The sequence below is a fragment of the Bombina bombina genome, chromosome 1 (assembly GCF_027579735.1).
Source record: "Bombina bombina isolate aBomBom1 chromosome 1, aBomBom1.pri, whole genome shotgun sequence".
NCBI classification, from domain to species: Eukaryota; Metazoa; Chordata; class Amphibia; order Anura; family Bombinatoridae; genus Bombina; species Bombina bombina.
In genome coordinates this window covers 1,211,845,421-1,211,871,382 of record NC_069499.1, presented here as the reverse complement: position 1 = coordinate 1,211,871,382, position 25,962 = coordinate 1,211,845,421, and the positions used below count along the sequence as shown (strand labels likewise).

The following is a 25,962-nucleotide window of genomic DNA, read 5'->3' as shown; positions in this document are numbered from 1 at the left end:
AAGGTTCTTGGTGCCCTTCTCTCTGTAATCAGAGAACAGGGTATTGCGGTATTTCCTTATTTGGACGATATCTTGGTACTTGCTCAGTCTTTACATTCTGCAGATTCTCACACGAATCAACTTGTGTTGTTTCTTCAAAGACATGGTTGGAGGATCAATTTACCAAAGAGTTCGTTGATTCCTCAGACAAAGGTAACCTTTTTGGGTTTTCAGATAGATTTAGTGTCCATGACCTTGTCTCTAACAGAAAAGAGACGTCTGAAATTGGTTTCAGCCTGTCGAAACCTTCAGTCTCTATCATTCCCTTCGGTAGCTTTGTGCATGGAAATTCTAGGTCTCATGACTGCTGCATCGGACGCGATCCCCTTTGCTCGTTTTCACATGTGACCTCTTCAGCTTTGTATGCTGAACCAATGGTGCAGGGATTATACAAAGATATCACAATTAATATCCTTAAAACCCAATGTACGACACTCTCTGACGTGGTGGATAGATCACCATCGTTTAGTTCAAGGGGCTTCCTTTGTTCGCCCAACCTGGACTGTGATCTCAACAGATGCGAGTCTGTCAGGTTGGGGAGCTGTATGGGGATCTCTGACAGCGCAGGGGGTTTGGGAATCTCAGGAGGCGAGATTACCAATCAACATTTTGGAACTCCGTGCGATTTTCAGAGCTCTTCAGTCCTGGCCTCTTCTGAAAAGAGAATCGTTTATTTGCTTTCAGACAGACAATGTCACAACCGTGGCATATGTCAATCATCAGGGTGGGACTCACAGTCCTCAGGCTATGAAAGAAGTATCTCGGATACTTGTATGGGCGGAATCCAGCTCCTGTCTAATTTCTGCGTTTCACATCCCAGGTGTAGACAATTGGGAAGCGGATTATCTCAGTCGCCAGACGTTACATCTGGGCGAATGGTCTCTTCACCCAGAGGTATTTCTTCAGATTGTTCAAATCTGGGGTCTTCCAGAAATAGATCTGATGGCCTCTCATCTAAACAAGAAACTTCCCAGGTATCTGTCCAGATCCAGGGACCCTCAGGCGGAAGCAGTGGATGCGTTGTCGCTTCCTTGGAATTATCATCCTGCCTTTATCTTTCCGCCTCTAGTTCTTCTTCCAAAAGTGATTTCCAAAATTCTAATGGAACGTTCGTTTGTGCTGCTGGTGGCTCCAGTATGGCCTCACAGGTTTTGGTATGCGGATCTCATTCGGATGGCCAGTTGCCAACCTTGGACTCTTCCGTTAAGACCAGACCTTCTATCTCAAGGCCCTTTTTTCCATCAGGATCTCAAATCATTAAATTTGAAGGTATAGAAATTGAACGCTTGATTCTTAGTCATAGAGGTTTCTCTGACTCAGTAATTAATACTATGTTACAGGCTCGTAAATCTGTGTCTAGGAAGATTTATTATCGAGTCTGGAAGGCTTACATTTCTTGGTGTTCTTCTCATAAATTCTCCTGGCATTCGTTCAGAATTCCTAGAATTTTATAGTTTCTTCAGGATGGTTTGGATAAAGGTTTGTCTGCAAGTTCCTTGAAAGGACAAATCTCTGCTCTTTCTGTTCTTTTTCACAGAAAGATTGCTATTCTTCCTGATATTCATTGTTTTGTACAGGCTTTGGTTCGTATCAAGCCTGTCATTAAGTCAATTTCTCCTCCTTGGAGTCTTAATTTGGTTCTGAGGGCTTTACAAGCTCCTCCGTTTGAACCTATGCGTTCTCTGGACATTAAATTACTTTCTTGGAAAGTTCTGTTCCTTTTGGCCATCTCTTCTGCTAGAAGAGTTTCTGAGTTATCTGCTCTTTCTTGTGAATCTCCTTTTCTGATTTTTCATCAGGATAAGGCAGTGTTGCGAACCTCATTTAAATTTTTACCTAAGGTTGTGAATTCTAACAATTCTAACATTAGTAGAGAGATTGTTGTTCCTTCATTATGTCCTAATCCTAAGAATTCAAAGGAGAGATCTTTACATTCTTTGGATGTAGTAAGAGCTTTGAAATATTAAGTTTGAAGCTACTAAAGATTTTAGAAAGACTTCTAGTCTATTTGTTATCTTTTCTGGGTCCAGAAAAGGTCAAAAGGCCTCCGCCATTTCTTTGGCGTCTTGGTTAAAGTCTTTGATTCATCATGCTTATGTAGAGTCGGGTAATTCCCCGCCTCGAAGAATTACGGCTCATTCTACTAGGTCAGTTTCTACTTCCTGGGCGTTTAGGAATGAAGCTTCTGTTGATCAGATTTGCAAAGCAGCAACTTGGTCTTCTTTGCATACTTTTACTAAATTCTACCATTTTGATGTGTTTTCTTCTTCTGAAGCAGTTTTTGGTAGAAAAGTACTTCAGGCAGCTGTTTCAGTTTGATTCTTCTGCTTATAATTTCATTATTTTGAGATTAAAAACTTTTGTTTTGGGTTGTGGATTATAATTTTTTTTCAGCGGAATTGGCTGTCTTTATTTTATCCCTCCCTCTCTAGTGACTCTTGTGTGGAAGTTCCACATCTTGGGTATTCATTATCCCATACGTCACTAGCTCATGGACTCTTGCTAATTACATGAAAGAAAACATAATTTATGTAAGAACTTACCTGATAAATTCATTTCTTTCATATTAGCAAGAGTCCATGAGGCCCACCCTTTTTTTGTGGTGGTTATGATTTTTTTGTATAAAGCACAATTATTCCAATTCCTTATTTTTGATGCTTTCGCTCTTTTCTTATCACCCCACTTCTTGGCTATTCGTTAAACTGAATTGTGGGTGTGGTGAGGGGTGTATTTGTAGGCATTTTGAGGTTCAATATGTAATAGAAAAAACAACATATAAAGCAAAATTATCAAATTCCTTAAATGACAGTTTCAGGAATGGGAAAGAAATGCCAAATGAACAAGCCTCTAGCAACCAGAAGCAATGAAAAATGAGACTGAAATAATGTGAAAAAAAGGTGGAGACAAAAATAACGCCCACATTTTTTGGCGCCAAAAATGACGCCAACATTATTGGCGCCAAGTACAACGCCCATATTTTTTTGGCGCCAAGTATGACGCCACATCCTGTGACGCCGAAAAAAACGACTCCCACAATTTTGGCTCAAAAAAACGTCTGAACGTCAAAAATGATGCAACCATGCCCACAGGGAAAAAAGATCAATTGAAAAAAATTATTTTAAGGTAAGAAAAAAATATTTCATATGCATTATCCCAATAATGAAACTGACCGTCTGAAAATAAGGAATACTGATTATCCTGAATCATGGCAAATATAAGTTTAAAGACATATATTTAGAACTTTACATATAAAGTGCCCAACCATAGCTTAGAGTGTCACCAAAAATAAGACTTACTTACCCCAGGACACTCATCTACATATAGTAGATAGCCAAACCAGTACTGAAACGAGAATCAGTAGAGGTCATGGTATATAAGAGTATATCGTCGATCTGAAAAGGGAGGTAAGAGATGAATCTCTACGACCGATAACAGAGAACCTATGAAATAGATCCCGTAGAAGAAGATCATTGTATTCAAATAGGCAATACTCTCTTCACATCCCTCTGACATTCACTGCACTCTGAGAGGAAAACCGGGCTCCAGCCTGCTGAGGAAGCGCATATTAACGTAGAATCTAGCACAAACTTACTTCACCACCTCCATGGGAGGCAAAGTTTGTAAAACTGAATTGTGGGTGTAAACAACTAGGAATACTAATTGTACAAAGAGATACACTTAGGATTAATAGAAAAGAATACCACAGAGAAGATAAATTTCTCTAACTCCAATTATTCATATAAATGTAGGATTACTCTATCTATTAAAATGTTCCATATCATTCATACTTTAATTCTTTATTATTGTAACTAGGAACAAACATTCACACAGAAGTAGCCTGAAAAAGTTAAAAACACTTAAACCCAGTTAAATAGGATTAATATGATAAGCAATAATATGTTTATTTATCCTGATGCCCACAACAATGTAATGTAAGATAAACTAAGCCCTTACAATCCGAGGGCTGATTTACTTTTAAGTTATTATATTTTAAGGTAAATAGTAGGCACCAGGAATCAACAAATATTCATAGAGATAAAGGTTCTTTTTTAACTTAGGTAAGCTGTTAAAAAGCGACAGACAGGAGAGAACTAGCTTCTCCTGCTGGACCCCTGACGCGCGTTTCACAGAACGCTTCCTCAGAGGGGGTGAGGTGAATTGTGGGTGTGGTGAGGGGTGAATTTATAGGCATTTTAAGGTTTGGGAAACTTTGCCCCTCCTGGTAGGAATGTATATCCCATACGTCACTAGCTCATGGACTCTTGCTAATATGAAAGAAATGAATTTATCAGGTAAGTTCTTACATAAATTATGTTATTGTGACATTTTCGCACAAATGTATTAATGGTTGAGAATCCTGGTTAATGTTCAATGCATTGTGCACTCTTAAAGGGACAGTATACTATAAAGTTGTTTTCCCTTAATGTGTTTCCAATTACTTTTTTTTACCAGCAGAGTATAAAATGTATGAGATTTGCTTTTTTAAGCTTTATTTGTGTATATTAATTAGCTGATTTTGTGTATTGAAGCCACAACCTAATAAAATGGGTTGAGTTGTAGGTATGAGATCCCATTACTTTATCACATTGTGTACATATACCTGCTTCTTTATCTTATATCTGTCCATAAACCAATCACCAACACTTGGAGAGAACAATGGAAAATTAACATTTTATTACCTTATTTCTTCTATACACCACTAGGAGTGAGGCCAAACACTTTCAAAATAGGTGGGGATACCACAAGCTAAATCAACTATTTCAAATGCTAATATAAGGGTAACGGAAATACTTGTAAACAATTTAATACACTCCAGCAGGTAAAGTGAATCATTGGGAACAAATTAAAGGGGAGAACATTTTTGAGTAAACTGTCCCTTTAAGCGTAAATTGTATTTAATCATTACCTTTTATTATATAATTTGTGCATGGCTTAAGACTTGTAAGTGGTATATCAGACATCTGCTCATTTGTTCAAGCTCAGTTTGTGGACTGCACTGCCACCTTCAGACAACAATGGGTATTCATATAATAATTTGTTTTCCAGACATTGTTACAATAATCCACATATCTTTTATCCTTTGCAGTGTTCCTTCAGGTGATAAATCACAGGTGTCATCATGTAAATGGCAGGTAAGAATGATCATTTGCATTTGTAATCAAATTTTGCTTTTAGTGTTAATCCATTTGATGAAACGGAAATTGCTAAACAAAATTTAGAGCTTTTAAAATCCATTTTGTTATCATTTTGTGTATTAAATTATCTGCTGTTTTTGCTTTAGGGAATAGAAAAAGATAGAGCTGACGAGCAAAGCTGGCCAGAAGCAGAGTCTGCAATCTGGCAGACAGAGGAAAGGCGGAGGTCCAAGCAAACTAGGAAAGAGTATTTCAAGGTAATTGTGAAACACACCCAATCTTCTTATCCAATAGAAATATATTTTTATATTAACATGTCAATTTTATAGCCCTTAATTCATTTTGGTATCTTCAATTATGTCCACAAATATCGGGAGCACCCTCTCTAATATATTTAATTAGACAAAAATGGTGTCTATAATAAATGTGATATAAAACGCATGTCTAAAACACAAGACCTTAAAGGAACATGAAACCCCAAATTTTCTTTCATGATTTTGGTAGAGCATACAATTTAAACAATTTTTCAATTTACTTCTGTTATCTAATTTTCTTAGTTCTTTTGGTATCCTTTGTTAAAAAGAATAGCTAGGTAGGCTTATGAGCTTGGAACTAGCTGTTGTGTGGTGGCTACAGATATATGCCTCTTGTCATTGTCTTATAGATGTGTTCTGCTAACTCCCAGTAGTGCATTGCTGCTCCTACAATAAAGAAAACCAAGAGAACTAAGCAAAAATTGATAATAGAAGTAAATTGGAAAGTTGTGTAAAATTGGATGCTCTTCCATAAAAGACAAAAATTAGTTTCATGTCCCTTTTAATAGCTGCTATTTAAACAGATTACCAAAGCACGAAATTCCAATATAAAAAGAGAGACCTATAAGGACTATCTGAAATATACAAACCAAACACTGTTCGATAGAATAAATCTTTACTGACATATAATAAAATCAGAAGTGTATGAGTCAAATTAAATTGCTGCATAAAAAATACATAAAGAAAAGGTAATATTGTCAATACTAAATTAAACTTTGATAATGTGATAACATTTTTATCCAGATTAGCTGGTTCCAAGCTAGATGATTTCAAATATTATAATTCCAAATAACTTGTTAGAGGCTCGTAGATCCATACTTAATATGGAAATAAACTTATCCTTAGCATGAATTATTTAAACTGCTGATAGATCTTCCCTGATGTTTAACATTCTAGATCAGTAGCTACTACAAATATATAATTAGTCTTCAATCCATTCTTTCTTTCAAACTGTTCCTTTTAGTGACAAGTTGAAACTTTCAGTGGATGTACAGATGTGGCCAAAAATATTGGTAGCCTTCCTCTTTTTTTAGGAAAATGCACAATTTTATTTGAAGGAAGTAAAAATTGACAGTAGTGTGTATCCACCATTTCTTTCATGTAATTAGCAAGAGTCCATGAGCTAGTGACGTATGGGATATACATTCCTACCAGGAGGGGCAAAGTTTCCCAAACCTTAAAATGCCTATAAATTCACCCCTCACCACACCCACAATTCACCTCACCCCCTCTGAGGAAGCGTTCTGTGAAACGCGCGTCAGGGGTCCAGCAGGAGAAGCTAGTTCTCTCCTGTCTGTCGCTTTTTAACAGCTTACCTAAGTTAAAAAAGAACCTTTATCTCTATGAATATTTGTTGATTCCTGGTGCCTACTATTTACCTTAAAATATAATAACTTAAAAGTAAATCAGCCCTCGGATTGTAAGGGCTTAGTTTATCTTACATTACATTGTTGTGGGCATCAGGATAAATAAACATATTATTGCTTATCATATTAATCCTATTTAACTGGGTTTAAGTGTTTTTAACTTTTTCAGGCTACTTCTGTGTGAATGTTTGTTCCTAGTTACAATAATAAAGAATTAAAGTATGAATGATATGGAACATTTTAATAGATAGAGTAATCCTACATTTATATGAATAATTGGAGTTAGAGAAATTTATCTTCTCTGTGGTATTCTTTTCTATTAATCCTAAGTGTATCTCTTTGTACAATTAGTATTCCTAGTTGTTTACACCCACAATTCAGTTTTACAAACTTTGCCTCCCATGGAGGTGGTGAAGTAAGTTTGTGCTAGATTCTACGTTAATATGCGCTTCGCAGCAGGCTGGAGCCCGGTTTTCCTCTCAGAGTGCAGTTAATGTCAGAGGGATGTGAAGAGAGTATTGCCTATTTGAATACAATGATCTTCTTCTACGGGATCTATTTCATAGGTTCTCTGTTATCGGTCGTAGAGATTCATCTCTTACCTCCCTTTTCAGATCGACGATATACTCTTATATACCATGACCTCTACTGATTCTCGTTTCAGTACTGGTTTGGCTATCTACTATATGTAGATGAGTGTCCTGGGGTAAGTAAGTCTTATTTTTGGTGACACTCTAAGCTATGGTTGGGCACTTTATATGTAAAGTTCTAAATATATGTCTTTAAACTTATATTTGCCATGATTCAGGATAATCAGTATTCCTTATTTTCAGACGGTCAGTTTCATTATTGGGATAATGCATATGAAATATTTTTTTCTTACCTTAAAATAATTTTTTTCAATTGATCTTTTTTCCCTGTGGGCATGGTTGCGTCATTTTTGACGTTCAGACGTTTTTTTGAGCCAAAATTGTGGGAGTCGTTTTTTTCGGCGTCACAGGATGTGGCGTCATACTTGGCGCCAAAAAAATATGGGCGTTGTACTTGGCGCCAATAATGTTGGCGTCATTTTTGGCGCCAAAAAATGTGGGCGTTATTTTTGTCTCCACCTTTTTTTCACATTATTTCAGTCTCATTTTTCATTGCTTCTGGTTGCTAGAGGCTTGTTCATTTGGCATTTCTTTCCCATTCCTGAAACTGTCATTTAAGGAATTTGATAATTTTGCTTTATATGTTGTTTTTTCTATAACATATTGCAAGATGTCTCAACATGACCCTGGATCAGAATCTACTTCTGTAAAGACGCTGCCTGATGCTGGTTCTACCAAAGTTAAGTGCATCCGTTGTAAACTTTTGGTAACTGTTCCTCCGGCTGTTGTTTGTGATAACTGTCATGATAAACTTTCTAATGCAGATTGTGTTTCCATTAGTAATAATCCATTACCTGTTGTTGTTCCTTCAACATCTAATGTTCAGGATGTCCCTGTTAATGTAAAAGAATTTGTTTCTAAATCTATTAGGAAGGCTCTGTCTGTTATTCCTCCTTCCAGTAAGCGTAAAAGGTCTTTCTCCAACATTGGTGTGTCCGGTCCACGGCGTCATCCTTACTTGTGGGATATTCTCTTCCCCAACAGGAAATGGCAAAGAGTCCCAGCAAAGCTGGTCACATGATCCCTCCTAGGCTCCGCCCACCCCAGTCATTCTCTTTGCCGTTGCACAGGCAACATCTCCACGGAGATGGTTAAGAGTTTTTTGGTGTTTAAATGTAGTTTTTATTCTTCTATCAAGTGTTTGTTATTTTAAAATAGTGCTGGTATGTACTATTTACTCTGAAACAGAAAAGGATGAAGATTTCTGTTTGTAAGAGGAAGATGATTTTAGCAGACAGTAACTAAAATCGGTTGCTGTTTCCACATAGGACTGTTGAGATGAAGTAACTTCAGTTGGGGGAAACAGTTAGCAGACTTTTCTGCTTAAGGTATGACTAGCCATATTTCTAACAAGACTGTGTAATGCTGGAAGGCTGTCATTTCCCCTCATGGGGACCGGTAAGCCATTTTCTTAGTCAAAACAAACAGAATATAGGGCTTATTATGGGCTAAAAAACTGGTAGACATTTTTATGGGCTAAATCGATTGCTTTATTTGTGCATATTATTCAAATTTAGGCTAACAATTGACATTTATAATCTTGGGGAACGTTTATAAAACGGCAGGCACTGTATTGGACACCTTTTTCAGTCAGGGGGCCTTTCTAGTCATAGACTGAGCCTCATTTTCGCGCCATTAATGCGCAGTTGTTTTTGAGAACAGGGCATGCAGATGCATGTGTGTGGATCTAAGAATCTCTGAAAAAGCTTTTAGAAGGCGTCATTTGGTATCGTATTCCCCTCAGGGCTTGGTTGGGTCTTAGCAAAGACTGTATCTGGGACTGTATAGGGGTTAAATTGAAAAACGTCTCTGGTTCCGTTATTTTAAGGGTTAAAGCTCTGAAATTTGGTGTGCAATACTTTTAAGGCTTTAAGACACTGTGGTAATTTTTGAACAATTCCTTCATACTTTTTCACATATTCAGTAATAAAGTGTTTTCTGTTTGAAATTTAAAGTGACAGTAACGGTTTTATTTTAAAACGTTTTTTGTGCATTGTTGACAAGTTTAAGCCTGTTTAACATGTCTATACCTTCAGATAAGCTATGTTCTATATGTATGAAAGCCAATGTGTCTCCCCATTTAAATTTATGTGATAATTGTGCCATAGCGTTCAAACAAAGTAAGGACAGTACTGCCACAAATAATGATATTGCCCAAGATGATTCCTCAAATGAGGGGAGTAAACATGATACTACATCATCTCCTACTGTGTCTACACCAGTTTTGCCCATGCAGGAGGCCCCTAGTACATCTAGTGCGCCAATACTTATTACCATGCAACAATTAACGGCTGTAATGGATAACTCCATAGCAAATCTTTTATCCAAAATGCCTACTTATCAGAGAAAGCGCGATTGCTCTGTTTTAAACACTGAAGAGCAAGAGGACGCTGATGATAATTGTTCTGTCATACCCTCACACCAATCTGAAGGGGCCATGAGGGAGGTTTTGTCTGAGGGAGAAATTTCAGATTCAGGAAAAATTTCTCATCAAGCTGAACCTGATGTTGTGACATTTAAATTTAAATTAGAACATCTCCGCGCACTGCTTAAGGAGGTGTTATCTACTCTGGATGATTTTGACAATTTGGTCATTCCAGAGAAATTATGCAAGATGGACAGGTTCCTAGAGGTTCCGGTGTCCCCCGACGCTTTTCCTATACCCAAGCGGGTGGCGGACATAGTAAATAAAGAGTGGGAAAAGCCCGGCATACCTTTTGTTCCTCCCCCTATATTTAAGAAATTATTTCCTATGGTCGACCCCAGAAAGGACTTATGGCAGACAGTCCCCAAGGTCGAGGGGGCAGTTTCTACTCTAAACAAACGCACTACTATTCCTATCGAAGATAGTTGTGCTTTCAAAGATCCTATGGATAAAAAATTGGAAGGTTTGCTTAAAAAGATTTTTGTACAGCAAGGCTACCTTCTACAACCAATTTCATGCATTGTTCCTGTCACTACGGCAGCGTGGTTCTGGTTCGAGGAACTAGAAAAGTCGCTCAGTAGAGAAACTCCATATGAGGAGGTTATGGACAGAGTTCACGCACTTAAATTGGCTAACTCTTTTATTTTAGATGCCGCTTTGCAATTAGCAAAATTAGCGGCGAAAAATTCAGGGTTTGCTATTGTGGCGAGCAGAGCGCTTTGGCTAAAGTCTTGGTCAGCGGATGTGTCATCCAAGACAAAATTACTTAACATTCCTTTCAAAGGTAAAACTTTATTTGGACCTGATTTGAAAGAGATTATTTCAGACATCACTGGGGGAAAGGGCCACGCCCTTCCACAGGATAGGTCTTTTAAGGCTAAAAATAAGCCTAATTTTCGTCCCTTTCGCAGAAATGGACCAGCCTCTAATTCTGCATCCTCTAAGCAAGAGGGTAATGCCTCATAACCCAAACTAGCCTGGAAACCAATGCAAGGCTGGAACAAAGGTAAGCAGGCCAAGAAGCCTGCCACTGCTAACAAGACAGCATGAAGGAGTAGCCCCCGATCCGGGACCGGATCTGGTGGGGGGCAGACTCTCTCTCTTTGCTCAGGCTTGGGCAAGAGATGTTCAGGATCCTTGGGCACTAGAAATAGTTTCTCAAGGTTATCTCCTGGAATTCAAGGAACTACCCCCAAGGGGAAGGTTCCACAAGTCTCACTTATCCTCAAACCAAATAAAGAGACAGGCATTCTTACATTGTGTAGAAGACCTGTTAAAGATGGGAGTGATACACCCAGTTCCAATAAAGGAACAAGGAATGGGATTTTATTCCAATCTGTTCGTAGTTCCCAAAAAAGAGGGAACGTTCAGACCAATTTTGGATTTGAAGATCCTAAACAAATTTCTCAGGGTACCATCGTTCAAAATGGAAACTATTCGAATGATTCTACCCACCATCCAGGAAAGTCAATTTATGACTACCGTGGATCTAAAGGATGCGTACCTACATATCCCTATCCACAAGGAACATCATCAGTTCCTAAGGTTCGCTTTTCTGGACAAACATTACCAGTTTGTGGCTCTTCCATTCGGATTAGCCACTGCTCCAAGGATTTTCACAAAGGTGCTAGGGTCTCTTCTAGCGGTTCTAAGACCAAGGGGCATTGCAGTAGTACCTTACTTGGACGACATTCTAATATAAGCGTCGTCCCTGTCAAAGGCAAAGGCTCATACGGACATCGTTCTAGCCTTTCTCACGGATGGAAAGTGAACAAAGAAAAGAGTTCTCTGTCCCCGTCAACAAGAGTTCCCTTCTTGGGAACAATAATAGATTCCTTAGAAATTAGGATTTTTCTGACAGAGGTCAGAAAATCAAAACTTCTAAGCTCTTGTCAAGTGCTTCATTCTGTTCCTCGTCCTTCCATAGCGCAGTGCATGGAAGTAATAGGATTGATGGTTGCAACAATGGACATAGTTCCTTTTGCACGAATTCATCTAAGACCATTACAACTGTGCATGCTCAAACAGTGGAATGGGGATTATACAGACTTGTCTCCAATGATTCAAGTAGATCAAAAGACCAGAGATTCACTCCGTTGGTGGCTGACCCTGGACCATCTGTCCCAGGGAATGAGCTTCCACAGGCCAGAGTGGGTCATTGTCACGACCGACGCCAGTCTAGTGGGCTGGGGTGCGGTCTGGGAATCCCTGAAAGCTCAGGGTCTATGGTCTCGGGAAGAGTCTCTTCTCCCGATAAACATTCTGGAACTGAGAGCGATATTCAATGCTCTCAGAGCTTGGCCTCAACTAGCAAAGGCCAAATTCATAAGGTTCCAATCAGACAACATGACGGCTGTTGCTTATATCAATCATCAAGGGGGAACAAAGAGTTCCCTAGCGATGAAAGAAGTGACCAAAATAATTCAATGGGCGGAGGATCACTCCTGCCACTTGTCTGCGATCCACATCCCAGGAGTGGAAAATTGGGAAGCGGATTTTCTGAGTCGTCGGACATTTCATCCGGGGGAGTGGGAACTCCATCCGGAAATCTTTGCCCAAATAACTCAATTATGGGGCATGCCAGACATGGATCTGATGGCGTCTCGTCAGAACTTCAAGGTTCCTTGCTACGGGTCCAGATCAAGGGATCCCAAGGCGACTCTAGTAGATGCACTAGTAGCACCTTGGACTTTCAACCTAGCTTACGTATTCCCACCGTTTCCTCTCATTCCCAGGCTGGTAGCCAGGATCAATCAGGAGAGGGCCTCGGTGATCTTGATAGCTCCTGCGTGGCCACGCAGGACTTGGTATGCAGACCTGGTGAATATGTCATCGGCTCCACCATGGAAGCTACCTTTGAGACAGGACCTTCTTGTTCAAGGTCCATTCGAACACCCAAATCTGGTCTCCCTCCAACTGACGGCTTGGAGATTGAACGCTTGATTCTATCAAAGCGTGGGTTTTCAGATTCGGTGATAGATACTCTGGTTCAGGCCAGAAAACCTGTAACTAGAAAAATTTACCATAAAATATGGAAAAAATATATCTGTTGGTGTGAATCCAAAGGATTCCCATGGAATAAGATAAAAATTCCTAAGATTCTCTCCTTTCTTCAAGAAGGTTTGGAGAAAGGATTATCTGCAAGTTCCCTAAAGGGACAGATCTCTGCTTTATCTGTCTTACTACACAAAAGACTGGCAGCTGTGCCAGATGTTCAAGCATTTGTTCAGGCTCTGGTTAAGATCAAGCCTGTTTACAGACCTTTGACTCCTCCCTGGAGTCTAAATCTAGTTCTTTCAGTTCTTCAAGGGGTTCCGTTTGAACCCTTACATTCCATAGATATTAAGTTACTATCTTGGAAAGTTTTGTTTTTGGTTGCAATTTCTTCTGCTAGAAGAGTTTCAGAGTTATCTGCTCTGCAGTGTTCTCCTCCTTATCTGGTGTTCCATGCAGATAAGGTGGTTTTGCGTACTAAGCCTGGTTTTCTTCCTAAAGTTGTTTCTAACAAAAATATTAACCAGGAGATAGTTGTACCTTCTTTGTGTCCGAATCCAGTTTCAAAGAAGGAACGTTTGTTACACAATTTGGACGTTGTCCGTGCTCTAAAGTTCTATTTAGAGGCTACTAAAGATTTCAGACAAACATCTTCCTTGTTTGTTGTTTATTCTGGTAAAAGGAGAGGTCAAAAAGCGACTTCTACCTCTCTTTCCTTTTGGCTTAAAAGCATCATTCGATTGGCTTATGAGACTGCCAGACGGCAGCCTCCTGAAAGAATCACAGCTCACTCCACTAGGGCTGTGGCTTCCACATGGGCCTTCAAGAACGAGGCTTCTGTTAACCAGATATGTAAGGCAGCGACTTGGTCTTCACTGCACACTTTTGCCATATTTTACAAATTTGATACTTTTGCTTCTTCGGAGGCTATTTTTGGGAGAAAGGTTTTGCAAGCTGTGGTTCCTTCCGTTTAGGTGACCTGATTTGCTCCCTCCCTTCATCCGTGTCCTAAAGCTTTGGTATTGGTTCCCACAAGTAAGGATGACGCCGTGGACCGGACACACCAATGTTGGAGAAAACAGAATTTATGCTTACCTGATAAATTACTTTCTCCAACGGTGTGTCCGGTCCACGGCCCGCCCTGGTTTTTTAATCAGGTCTGATGAATTATTTTCTCTAACTACAGTCACCACGGTATCATATGGTTTCTCCTATATATATTTCCTCCTGTCCGTCGGTCGAATGACTGGGGTGGGCGGAGCCTAGGAGGGATCATGTGACCAGCTTTGCTGGGACTCTTTGCCATTTCCTGTTGGGGAAGAGAATATCCCACAAGTAAGGATGACGCCGTGGACCGGACACACCGTTGGAGAAAGTAATTTATCAGGTAAGCATAAATTCTGTTTTTAAAACTTTTCATATTTCAGACGAATTTTTAAGTGACCGTCATCATTCTGACTTATCTGTTTCTGATGAGGATCTATCTGGTTCAGAAGATTCTGCCTCAGATATTGACACTGATAAATCTTCATATTTATTTAAGATGGAGTTTATTCGTTCTTTACTTAAAGAAGTGTTTATTGCATTAGATATGGAAGAGTCTAGTCCTCTTGATACTAAATCTACTAAGCGTTTAAATTCGGTTTTTAAACCTCATGTAGTTATTCCTGAAGTTTTTCCAGTTCCTGATGCTATTTCAGAAGTAAGTTCTAGGGAATGGAATAGTCTGTGTACTTCATTTACTCCTTCTCAAAGGTTTAAGAAATTGTACCCTGTGCCATCTGATAGATTAGAATTTTGGGATAAAATCCCTAAAGTTGATGGGGCTATTTCTACTCTTGCTAAACGTACTACTATTCCTACGGCGGATAGTACTTCCTTTAAGTATCCTTTAGACAGGAAGATTGAATCCTTTCTAAGGAGAGCTTATTTATGTTCAGGTAATCTTCTTAGACCTGCTATTTCTTTGGCTGATGTTGCTGCAGCTTCAACTTTCTGGTTGGAGGCTTTAGCACAACAAGTGTCAGACCATAATGCTTATAGCATTGTTAAACTTCTTCAACATGCTAATAACTTTATTTGTGATGCCATTTTTGATATCATTAGAATTGATGTCAGGTATATGTCTTTAGCTATTTTAGCTAGAAGAGCTTTATGGCTTAAATCTTGGAATGCAGATATGACTTCTAAGTCAACTTTGCTTTCTCTTTCTTTCCAAGGTAATACATTATTTGGTTCACAGTTGGATTCTATTATTTCAACTGTTACTGGGGGGAAAGGAACTTTTTTGCCGCAGGACAAAAAATCTAAAGGTAAATACAGGGCTAATCGTTTTCGTTCCTTTCGTCAGAATAAGGAACAGAAGCCTGACCCTTCCCCTAAAGGAACGGTTTCCGTTTGGAAGCCTTCTCCAGTCTGGAATAAATCCAAGCCTTTTAGAAAGTCAAAACCAGGGGGCGGAGTTAACCGCAGCACAGAGTGGCAGCACATTTAGAGAGCTCTCCCTGACTATCGTTAAAAGAGTTATTATTAACGGCTGAAATATCCTAGAAAAAGGGAAAAAGTGCTACCTCATGCTATTAGAAGTACCCGGGACTTAACTGAGACAGAAATCTCATCGGTACTAACCACCTTTAACCGCACATTGCGGATCGCTGCCAACCGCTTAACGGCCGGACCTCTACAGGAGACCCACATCTCAGGGACCTGAGACTCGGAAGGCTTACTGACCACGTTCGTATACGACCTAATACCTTTGGACTTTGGTCACAACAAGGTGACCTGCACCATAACAGCCGCGGACGCGGCACCGGAGAGAGATTTGCATTTGCGGCCCTGCTGGGTGGCTGCCGGAGACGGTCCACGCGACCGGGAGGAGACAGCTAACCCAGTCGCTGCAGACATTTGTGAAAAACATCCCAGTTACCACACATCCAGCTTACATTGGTGATCCGGAGGGTCGGGGCTCCGCTCCGGATCATACAGCACCCCACCCGGACTCAGGTAGCGAACATCGAGAGACCACCTGGGGTAAGAGTACTCTTTTGGGTCATAGACCCTCCTCAGGACTGCGGGCAAAAAGACAAGGGCGAGGAGGCTTTAAATTAAATTAAATCTTTATGGGCCTAAGGGGAAAACAGAGAAAAGACCCACAGCCTTAACTGCGCCACGCATCTACTTTTGAGCGCGAATCTCCACCATATTGAGGCCTATCTTTCAAGCTCATATCAGGCCTACTGAGAGGACCACGCAGATTAGCCACAGCGGGTAAGAGACTATAAAACACACCCTGATTTACCCTTTCTTGGGAACCCCATTATCCCGCTTGCCACATACCAACTGCTGACCGGCTGATACCATAACCCCGCAGACAACCATCATACAGACTGCTATTTAAATATAGTTGCAAAACCGGCACACCTTGTCATTACCCTATCAGGCCGGCAGAAAAATACTGAACACCCTGTTTGACCCTAGTACAATCTTATGATTGAAACCGAGCTGCTTAGAGAAATAATAAGGCAGTTATTCATATACCACACCTGAAAGTGAGAAACTATCCTGCCAGTTCTATTGAGATCACCTGTGTCTTTTGAACTAATATCTGAGGGTTACTGCTGTATATTTGAAATTTTGATCTCTCTCCCCCCTTTCCCGCCGGTCCTTTTGCCTGCGGGTCATAACCCAAATACCCTGCCCCATATCGCCCTGCAGGGGCAACTCCCTGGGAGAGAGATTAGACACTCAGAAGCAAGGCCGCGGACCTCTATATGTTACCATAACAACCAAGACCCTGTTATACACTTGCAGCATTTTCCTTTTTACTAAGTAGCTACAAGCCACATTAATATGTGAACTCCTTAGAAACAGCCCACGACCCCGCCAACCCATGAGCACCTAATCAACATACTAAAAGTAAGCGGATTCCCCCTAAAACAAGAATACAGAAAATAAAACAGCTAAGGTTCACATTTAGGAGCTCAGACCCATAATGTCTCAACTCCACAAAAGAAAGCAAAAGTCGCATGCTACCCCTAAAAGAACAGTCGTTGACCATTTCCAACACCCGGCCAGAATGACTCATACAAGATCTGAAGATGATGGTTCTGATACTGGGAGCCTGTCAGACACTCAACCTGGCAAAACCTTAACAAAAAGAGTTTCCAGATTACCATCCATAGAAGGTGCCCCTAACAACCTGATGGACTCTATCACAGCACTACTAGCATCCCACCATGATTCACTGTCACGGAAATTTGACAAATCTCATGCCGACCTTAAAAAAGATATAGGCAGCATTGGAGAGAGAACAGATGCGCTAGAGCGCAGACAGGAAGACCTTGCAGTTGACCATACGAATTTACTGAGTTACTCTCAATGCTTGGCTGGTCAAATAACAGACTTAGAACTAAAGTTAGCGGACTTGGAAGACAGGTCGCGCCGCAATAACATTCGAATTAAAGGGATCCCAGAGACAGTCCAACCACAGGATCTAGATGCTTACCTACAAGACCTTTTTAAAGCAGCCCTGGGCGCCGACCTGGGTAATGAAGCCCTCATTGACAGAGCACATAGAGCGGTCAGACCTAGATCTGCAGATGAGGGGAAGCCCCGTGATGTAATAGCCAAGCTACACTACTACACATTCCGAGAAAAGATCATCCGAGTTCTTGCAAGAGAAAAGTCATTACCAGAAAAATATGCTGATCTGCAGATTTACCCTGACCTCTCCCCACATACGCTTCAACTTCGTAGGCACTATCATCCGTATACCAAGATTCTCAGAGATAAAGGCCTGAAATATAGATGGGGCTACCCAGTATGGCTGTTCATCACCAAAGACAGCCAACAATTCCTCGCCACAACACCACAACAAGCCAGAGAACTTTTATTGAAATGGGAACTGCTCCCACGGGACTCAGGGGACCGTGACTCTAGCCCTGCTGAAAGCAGCGGGCTTCGGGCCTCTGCACCAACCTGGAGACCACTGCCACAACGGCCGACGCCCACTTCCAAAAGATCCCTGGACTCGAGGGACTTATCCTTAGCTGATGATACATAGGGAATCCGTTTACAGCTCTATTCATACAGTTTTGCATTGAACCAGAGGCTTTTTGTGGGTTTTTCCCACGCCCACCTTTCAAAAGGAACCTCGGGCCACAGATGAAGATGGGTGAGACATCCTGATTACATACTAACCTGAACTATATACCTTCACATTCCCATAATTTTGTAGTCGAACTGATAACCTCACTAGGTGTTATGTTCTAAATACAGGCTGTTCTTGATCTCCCTGTTAACGTTCTAACCATAGAACACTCAGTATACACAATATATGCATTGATAATACCTAGTATAATTAGACATGATTACCCCTATGTTTGCTGCTGATTGAATGAAGGATTGATTGTAATGTCTCACCCTTGTTATGTTTTTTCTTTAAGTATGTTCCTTAAGTTATTCTGAAATGTTTGCTCTGACCGCTTAACCACAGGATACACCATTAGAGATCTGACCAGCTGGCTCCACACCACACCCTATAACTCTCTTCCTGACCCTTATACCCTACGAACCCACACAAGGTCTGTCCCCACATGACAATACACTTGTACCCGACTATAAGTGACCTTGGCTATACTAAGACCACTAGAGGAAGGTAAGACTTGAATATATAAGTAAATCAGAACCGCAACCCCCGACCTTACACAGTAGCAGCTTACCACTGAAGGCTTAGCTACCTGTCACTTTCACATCTCTATAAGACTGCCCCCTTAGCTAGGAAGTCATATCCCCCCCTTGACTAAGACTTGCATTATGAGCTGGATACTTCCACAGCCCTAATTGACAGACATCTGATACCTCTTATCACGGAGTCACCTGGTCAGAGGACAGAGCACTTTCCCTCCTCTGGTTGGATAATTTGTTTATATGATTTTGTTCATTACTGTTTAACATGTTGCATATCAATTCAAGTATGTTATGTTATACTTATGTTGTGTTATAAAAGCGCTATTGTTATTGGGTTTGGCGGAGGCAATGGCTGACCTCTGTATATCTCCGCCCCACAAAAATAGTTGTGTCCCCCTGATAGACATCAGGAGAGACACTCATTGCGAAAGTGATTATTTGACACTTTTTTTTTCTCCCTCACCCTTTCATTGCTCTTTTACAAGAGTAATATTTAGGACGCCCGACTTCTTGACTAGAGCAGACACCACAGCTCGATAGACTACTGTTTTCGGCTCCTCGATAGCAGTCCCCATATTCCCTTTACCCTTCATTAGGATAGTACCCCTCCCTCAGTCCTCAACAGATCCTAGTAATGGCACCGATCAGAATAGCTACCCTCAATGCGCAGGGACTCAACTCCCCTACAAAGAGGAAACTCTTACTGAATTATATCCATACACACAAGATCCACATTCTGTTTCTCCAGGAGACACATTGGTCGCGAGAAACTCACACCATTAAGGGCACGAGACACTATCCTATCTGCAAACTTGCTTCTAATAACGCTGGAAAGACACGAGGAGTGGCAATTCTGCTCAGTAGAGACTTAACCTACACACTAGAACACGTTGAGAAAGATATAGAAGGTAGATTCCTCATACTAATCTGTAAACTTAATGGCGTTCAATAAACCCTAGCCTCAGTATACGCGCCGAACACAAAGCAGATCCCCTTTGTAAGACAGTTTCTAACCAGGATAGACCAACTCAAGAGAGGTCACCTAATTATAGGCGGAGATCTCAACATGGTATGGGACCCACATAGAGATAAGAGATCCCCCCTCACCACTCACTCAGATAGGAATGTCTCGTCAACTTCTAATGCCTTTAGAAAACTCATGTTCCAGCATTGTCTATACGATGCATGGAGGTGTCTAGCCCCTAATACTACAGATTTCACACACTACTCCAAAGCACACAACTCCTCCTCGAGGATTGACTTTGTCTTATGTGACTCCTGGTCCTTAGATAAGATGACAAATCCGACTATTCAACCATGCACATGGTCAGACCATGACATGGTCTATTTAGACTTCTCCGAACTACAGACCTTGACTAGTAGGCCCCCTTGGAAACTCCCTGATCAGCTGCTGACTGAGAGAGAGGTACCCTCACTTCTCCGGGAATTAACTGACTTTTTGACACACAATGATACAGGCTCCACTGACCTAGATATGGTCTGGGCAGCCCTTAAGGCGTTCTTGAGAGGATACTTCATCAAGACGTTAGCCCACCGTCGTAAGACAGGTTACCAATCCTTAGCCAAGCTTTATGGAGAGCTTTATTTCTTAGAGGCTACTAACAAATCATGCCCCGAATCCCTATTAGCCCGACAGATAGGCTACATTAGAGATGAAATTGCCAGAAGGGAAACCCTGCGAGTACAGGATAGTCTACATAGACTTAAACAATTATACTATTACAAGGGCAATAGGGCAGATAGGCTGTTAGCCAATAAACTCAGAAAGCGCGCACAACAGAGTAGGATAGCCTTTATCACAACTCCGAAGGGACCGGTCCACTCCCCCAAAGCAATAGGAGTAGCCTTCGCAGAATACTACTCCTCCCTCTATAACATCGCGTCAACTGAACTGACGACTAAAGCCACACCAGATGACATCCGTCAGTTCCTGGAGGGGCTGGACCTGCCTACGCTAACGGATGAGGCCAAAACTACGCTAGCACGGCAGTTTACACTGCGGGAGGTCAGCATGGCCATAGCTGACTTAGCACCCCACAAAGCCCCGGGCCCAGACGGCTTCACTGTCGCCTTCTACCAGGCCCTCAGTCCCTCACTCTCTCCATTTTTACTCCGTCTCTTTAATAGAGTGGCCCAACGTGGTGAGTTCCTTCCGGAATTTCTGGAGGCTAACATCACTACGATCCGCAAAGAAGGCAAAGACCCGTCGCTATGCTCTAGCTATAGGCCCATCTCCCTCATAAATGTTGACGCCAAGATTTATGCCAAGATCCTCGCCAACAGGCTGAGCGCACACCTCCAGACTCTAATACACTTAGACCAAGTGGGTTTTGTCCTTAATAGACAGGGTTCTGACAATACGCGCCGTCTATTGAATATATATTCAGAGGTAGCAGATCTAGGCCTACCCATGCTCACTCTGTCACTCGACGCTGAAAAAGCGTTTGACAGAGTGAGGTGGGACTACTTAACCCAGACCCTGATGGCATTTGGGATCCCTAATGCTTACATCAAAGCCACCATGGCACTTTATTCATCCCCCACAGCGGTGGTGAGAGGCTTGGGTTTCTGTTCCCCCGTGATACGGATAACGAATGGGACAAGACAGGGGTGCCCCCTGTTTCCCCTACTGTTTGTGCTAGCAATCGAGCCCCTAGGCGCAGCCATCAGGAAGTGCCCCGAAATACAGGGACTCCAGCTCCATGACACCATTCAGAAACTAGCTCTATTCGCGGATGATCTTACGGTCTTCCTTACGGAACCTCTAGACTCTCTCCCTCCATTGTTCCGCCTACTGCGGAAATTCGGCGAACTATCCTATTACAAAATCAATGTAAGTAAAACTGAGGTATATTCCCTCAACCTTCCTATTGAAGAAGAGCGCAGCATTCGGCTCCTCTACCCTTTCAGCTGGTCCAAAAAGGGCATTAAACATCTAGGGGTATTTCTGTCTCATTCCAAACAGATCACTATAAGAGAGAACTACGAGAAATTACTGAGAGAGATCACACTCGAATTGAATACCAATAGGTATGGCGAGATCTCATGGTTTGGCAGAATAGCGGCTCTCAAAATGATGGTCTTGCCCAGACTCACATACGCGTTCCGCTGTATCCCCATCCCAGTTCCGGTATCTTTGATCCGGAAGTTCCAGACCCTCTTTAATGCCTACACTTGGCATGACAAGAGACCACGAGTAGCAGCCCACATACTGCAAACTCCCATAGAAAGAGGAGGTGCGGGCCTTCCTAACGTGCGGAAATACCATGAGGCAGCAATGGTCACCCACGCCTCGGCTTGGGGTAATGGCCTCCCAGAGACCAGATGGAGGGAACTAGAACAGGCATCCTTGCCGGCACTGATAGAACTGGAGGACCTTCTGTGGCTCCCCCCGCATTGGCGGGCAAAAATTTGCATCTCTAACAGTATAGTTAAGGGGTGCCAAGAGACCTGGCTGAAAATGAGACACAGTAGACTCATAGCCCCACACCCCTCACCCGCGCACTCTATCAGAGGCCTTCTTGTGGGCTTGCCTGATATCCCTGCCGGCTCGTGGTCTGTCACAGAAGTGATCTCTCTGACAGACTTCTATGATAACAAGAGGCTAAAAACCCATGCGGCAATGTTGGCCCTACCCTCTGTAACCCCGAGGTTCCACTTTACACTTCTACGCCTTCGAGCGCTGCTGCGTTCTTGGGGCTTCCTAGAAGATGCGCTGAGAGACCCTACCCCGTGGGAATTACGCTGGAAGACCAATCTTCAGCTCCATAAACCTCTCTCGGTGCACTATCAGTGTCTACTGAGCGACCCTATCCCTTCCAAAACTACCCATATGGAGGCTTGGGAGAGAGATTTACAACTTACCTACCCACTAGAGATCTGGGAGGAAGCAATTTGTATCACTAAAAAGGCTACCCACTGTGTCACCCTATATGAGCTTTATTTTAAGATGATTACGAGATGGCATTTAGTACCTACTAAACTGCAGAAACTCTATCCCGATCACTCTCCCATGTGCTGGCGAGAGTGTGGAGAAAGGGGCACCCCGACCCACATCTGGTGGTCATGCCCAAAATTGTCAGGTCTTTGGAGAAGGACGGAAGCCCTATGTAAGGATCTCGAGCTGGTGGAAACAGTGGGTCCGGCTTTGGCGATTCTACATTTGGGAGTGGACCTGGTCCCTAAAGCTAAACGAAACTTACTAATATACATCCTCATCTCCACCAAACTACTAGTAGCCAGAAACTGGAAGAAAAGCCAACCCCCCAGATGGCAGGGAGTAGTAGACTGTATAAATTACATTAGAAGTATGGAAAACTATGTATATAGAGAACGCAAGACACTGACTGACTTCTGCCTTATCTGGGAGCCATGGGACACCCTTATGTCCCACACTGCGCATAACTAGTCTATCTGACACCCGACACTGCCACCATACCCTTACAGTCACTCCCCTGCATTCTGCTATACGAGGAAGCCGGACAGTGGACATTTAAGGGAACCAGAGACGGCATTACTGTAGCCTTTCTGGTCCCCCGCAAGATACGTGGTGCAATGACCCAAACTCACATATATATACATCCTCATTGTACCTGCAATATCCCCCTACTACATAGTCCTAACAATCCTATATGCTAATTTAAATGCCGTCCCAGTGGTTTATTTACTAAAGAGAGCCACTAGGCTCCACACTGTTTACTAAGATTCTAATTGACGGCCTCTGTAAAAATGAGGTGCGTGTGCCAATTGAGGCGGTAATTCGCCTCATGTTCAGAAGTTTGTGTTATGTTATACTGTTGTTCACTTTGTTATGATGCATAAGCTGTATGTCATGTGATCTACCTCAATAAAAACTATTTATAATAAAAGAAAGTCAAAACCAGCTCCCAAATCCGCTTGAAGGTGCGGCCCTCATTCCAGCACAGCTGGTAGGGGGCAGGTTACGATTTTTCAAAGATATTTGGATCAATTCGATTCACAGTCTTTGGATTCAGAACATTGTTTCTCAAGGATACAGAATAGGTTTCAAGATAAGACCTCCTGTGAGAAGATTTTTTCTCTCTCGCATTCCAGTAAACCCAGTGAAGGCTCAGGCATTTCTGAAATGTGTTTCAAATCTAGAGTTGGCTGGGGTAATTGTGCCAGTTCCAGTTCTGGAACAGGGTCTGGGGTTTTATTCAAATCTATTCATTATACCAAAGAAGGAGAATTCCTTCAGACCAGTTCTGGATCTAAAAATATTGAATCGTTATGTAAGAATACCAACATTCAAAATGGTGACTATAAGGACTTTTCTGCCTTTTGTTCAGCAAGGGCATTATATGTCCACAATAGATTTACAGGATGCATATCTTCATATTCCAATTCATCCAGATCACTATCAGTTTCTGAGATTCTCTTTTCTAGACAAGCATTACCAGTTTGTTGCCCTTCCGTTTGGTCTAGCAACGGCTCCAAGGATCTTTTCAAAGGTTCTCGGTGCCCTTCTCTCTGTAATCAGAGAACAGGGTATTGCGGTATTTCCTTATTTGGACGATATCTTGGTACTTGCTCAGTCTTTACATTCTGCAGAATCTCATACGAATCAACTTGTGTTGTTTCTTCAAAGACATGGTTGGAGGATCAATTTACCAAAGAGTTCTTTGATTCCTCAGACAAAGGTAACCTTTTTGGGCTTTCAAATAGATTCAGTGTCCATGACTTTGTTTCTAACAGAAAAGAGACGTCTGAAGTTGGTTTCAGCTTGTCGAAACCTTCAGTCTCAGTCATTCCCTTCGGTAGCTTTTTGCATGGAAATTCTAGGTCTCATGACTGCTGCATCGGACGCGATCCCCTTTGCTCGTTTTCACATGAGACCTCTTCAGCTTTGTATGCTGAACCAGTGGTGCAGGGATTATACAAGGATATCACAAATAATATCCTTAAATCCCAATGTTCGATCTTCTCTGACTTGGTGGTTGGATTACCATCGTTTAATTCAAGGGGCCTCTTTTGTTCGTCCAACCTGGACTGTGATCTCAACAGATGTGAGTCTTTCAGGTTGGAGAGCTGTATGGGGATCTCTGACAGCGCAGGGGGTTTGGGAATCTCAGGAGGCGAGATTACCAATCAACATTTTGGAACTCTGTTTGATTTTCAGAGCTCTCCGGTTCTGGCCTCTTCTGAAGAGAGAATCGTTTATTTGTTTTCAGACGGACAATGTCACAACCGTGGCGTATGTCAATCATCAAGGTGGGACTCACAGTCCTCAAGCTATGAAAGAAATATCTCGGATACTGGTATGGGCGGAATCCAGCTCCTGTCTAATTTCTGCGGTTCACATCCCAGGTGTAGACAATTGGGAAGCGGATTATCTCAGTCGCCAGACGTTACATCCGGGCGAATGGTCTCTTCACCCAGAGGTATCTCTTCAGATTGTTCAAATCTGGGGACTTCCAGAAATAGATCTGATGGCCTCTCATCTAAACAAGAAACTTCCCAGGTATCTGTCCAGATCCAGGGATCCTCAGGCGGAAGCAGTGGACGCGTTGTCGCTTCCTTGGAATTCTCATCCTGCCTATATTTTTCTGCCTCTAGTTCTTCTTCCAAGAGTGATCTCCAAAATTCTAATGGAACATTCGTTTGTACTGCTGGTGGCTCCAGCATGGCCTCACAGGTTTTGGTATGCGGATCTCATTCGGATGGCCAGTTGCCAACCTTGGACACTTCCGTTAAGACCAGACCTTCTATCTCAAGGCCCTTTTTTCCATCAGGATCTCAAATCATTAAATTTGAAGGTATGGAAATTGAACGCTTGATTCTTAGTCATAGAGGTTTCTCTGACTCAGTAATTAATACTATGTTACAGGCTCGTAAATCTTTGTCTCGGAAGATTTATTATCGAGTCTGGAAGACTTACATTTCTTGGTGTTCTTCTCATAAGTTTTCCTGGCATTCTTTTAGAATTCCTAGAATTTTACAGTTTCTTCAGGATGGTTTGGATAAAGGTTTGTCTGCAAGTTCTTTGAAAGGACAAATCTCTGCTCTTTCTGTTCTTTTTCACAGAAAGATTGCTAATCTTCCTGATATTCATTGTTTTGTACAGGCTTTGGTTCGTATCAAGCCTGTCATAAAGTCAATCTCTCCTCCTTGGAGTCTTAATTTGGTTCTGAGGGCTTTACAGGCTCCTCCGTTTGAACCTATGCATTCTCTGGATATTAAATTACTTTCTTGGAAAGTTTTGTTCCTTTTGGCTATCTCTTCTGCTAGAAGAGTTTCTGAGTTATCTGCTCTTTCTTGTGAATCTCCTTTTCTCATTTTTCATCAGGATAAGGCGGTGTTGCGGACTTC

General features: G+C 41.9%; 1 protein-coding gene across 1 annotated transcript in view; it reads left to right on the top strand.

Moving 5' to 3' along the window:
* Positions 1-25,962, top strand: part of LRCH2 (leucine rich repeats and calponin homology domain containing 2) — a 600,694-nt gene that overhangs the window by 365,105 nt on the left and 209,627 nt on the right. Inside the window, exons 13-14 of the mRNA XM_053700216.1 lie at positions 5,126-5,171; positions 5,321-5,431. Coding sequence (XP_053556191.1) covers positions 5,126-5,171; positions 5,321-5,431 — 157 coding nt within the window. The remainder of the gene's footprint in view (positions 1-5,125; positions 5,172-5,320; positions 5,432-25,962) is intronic.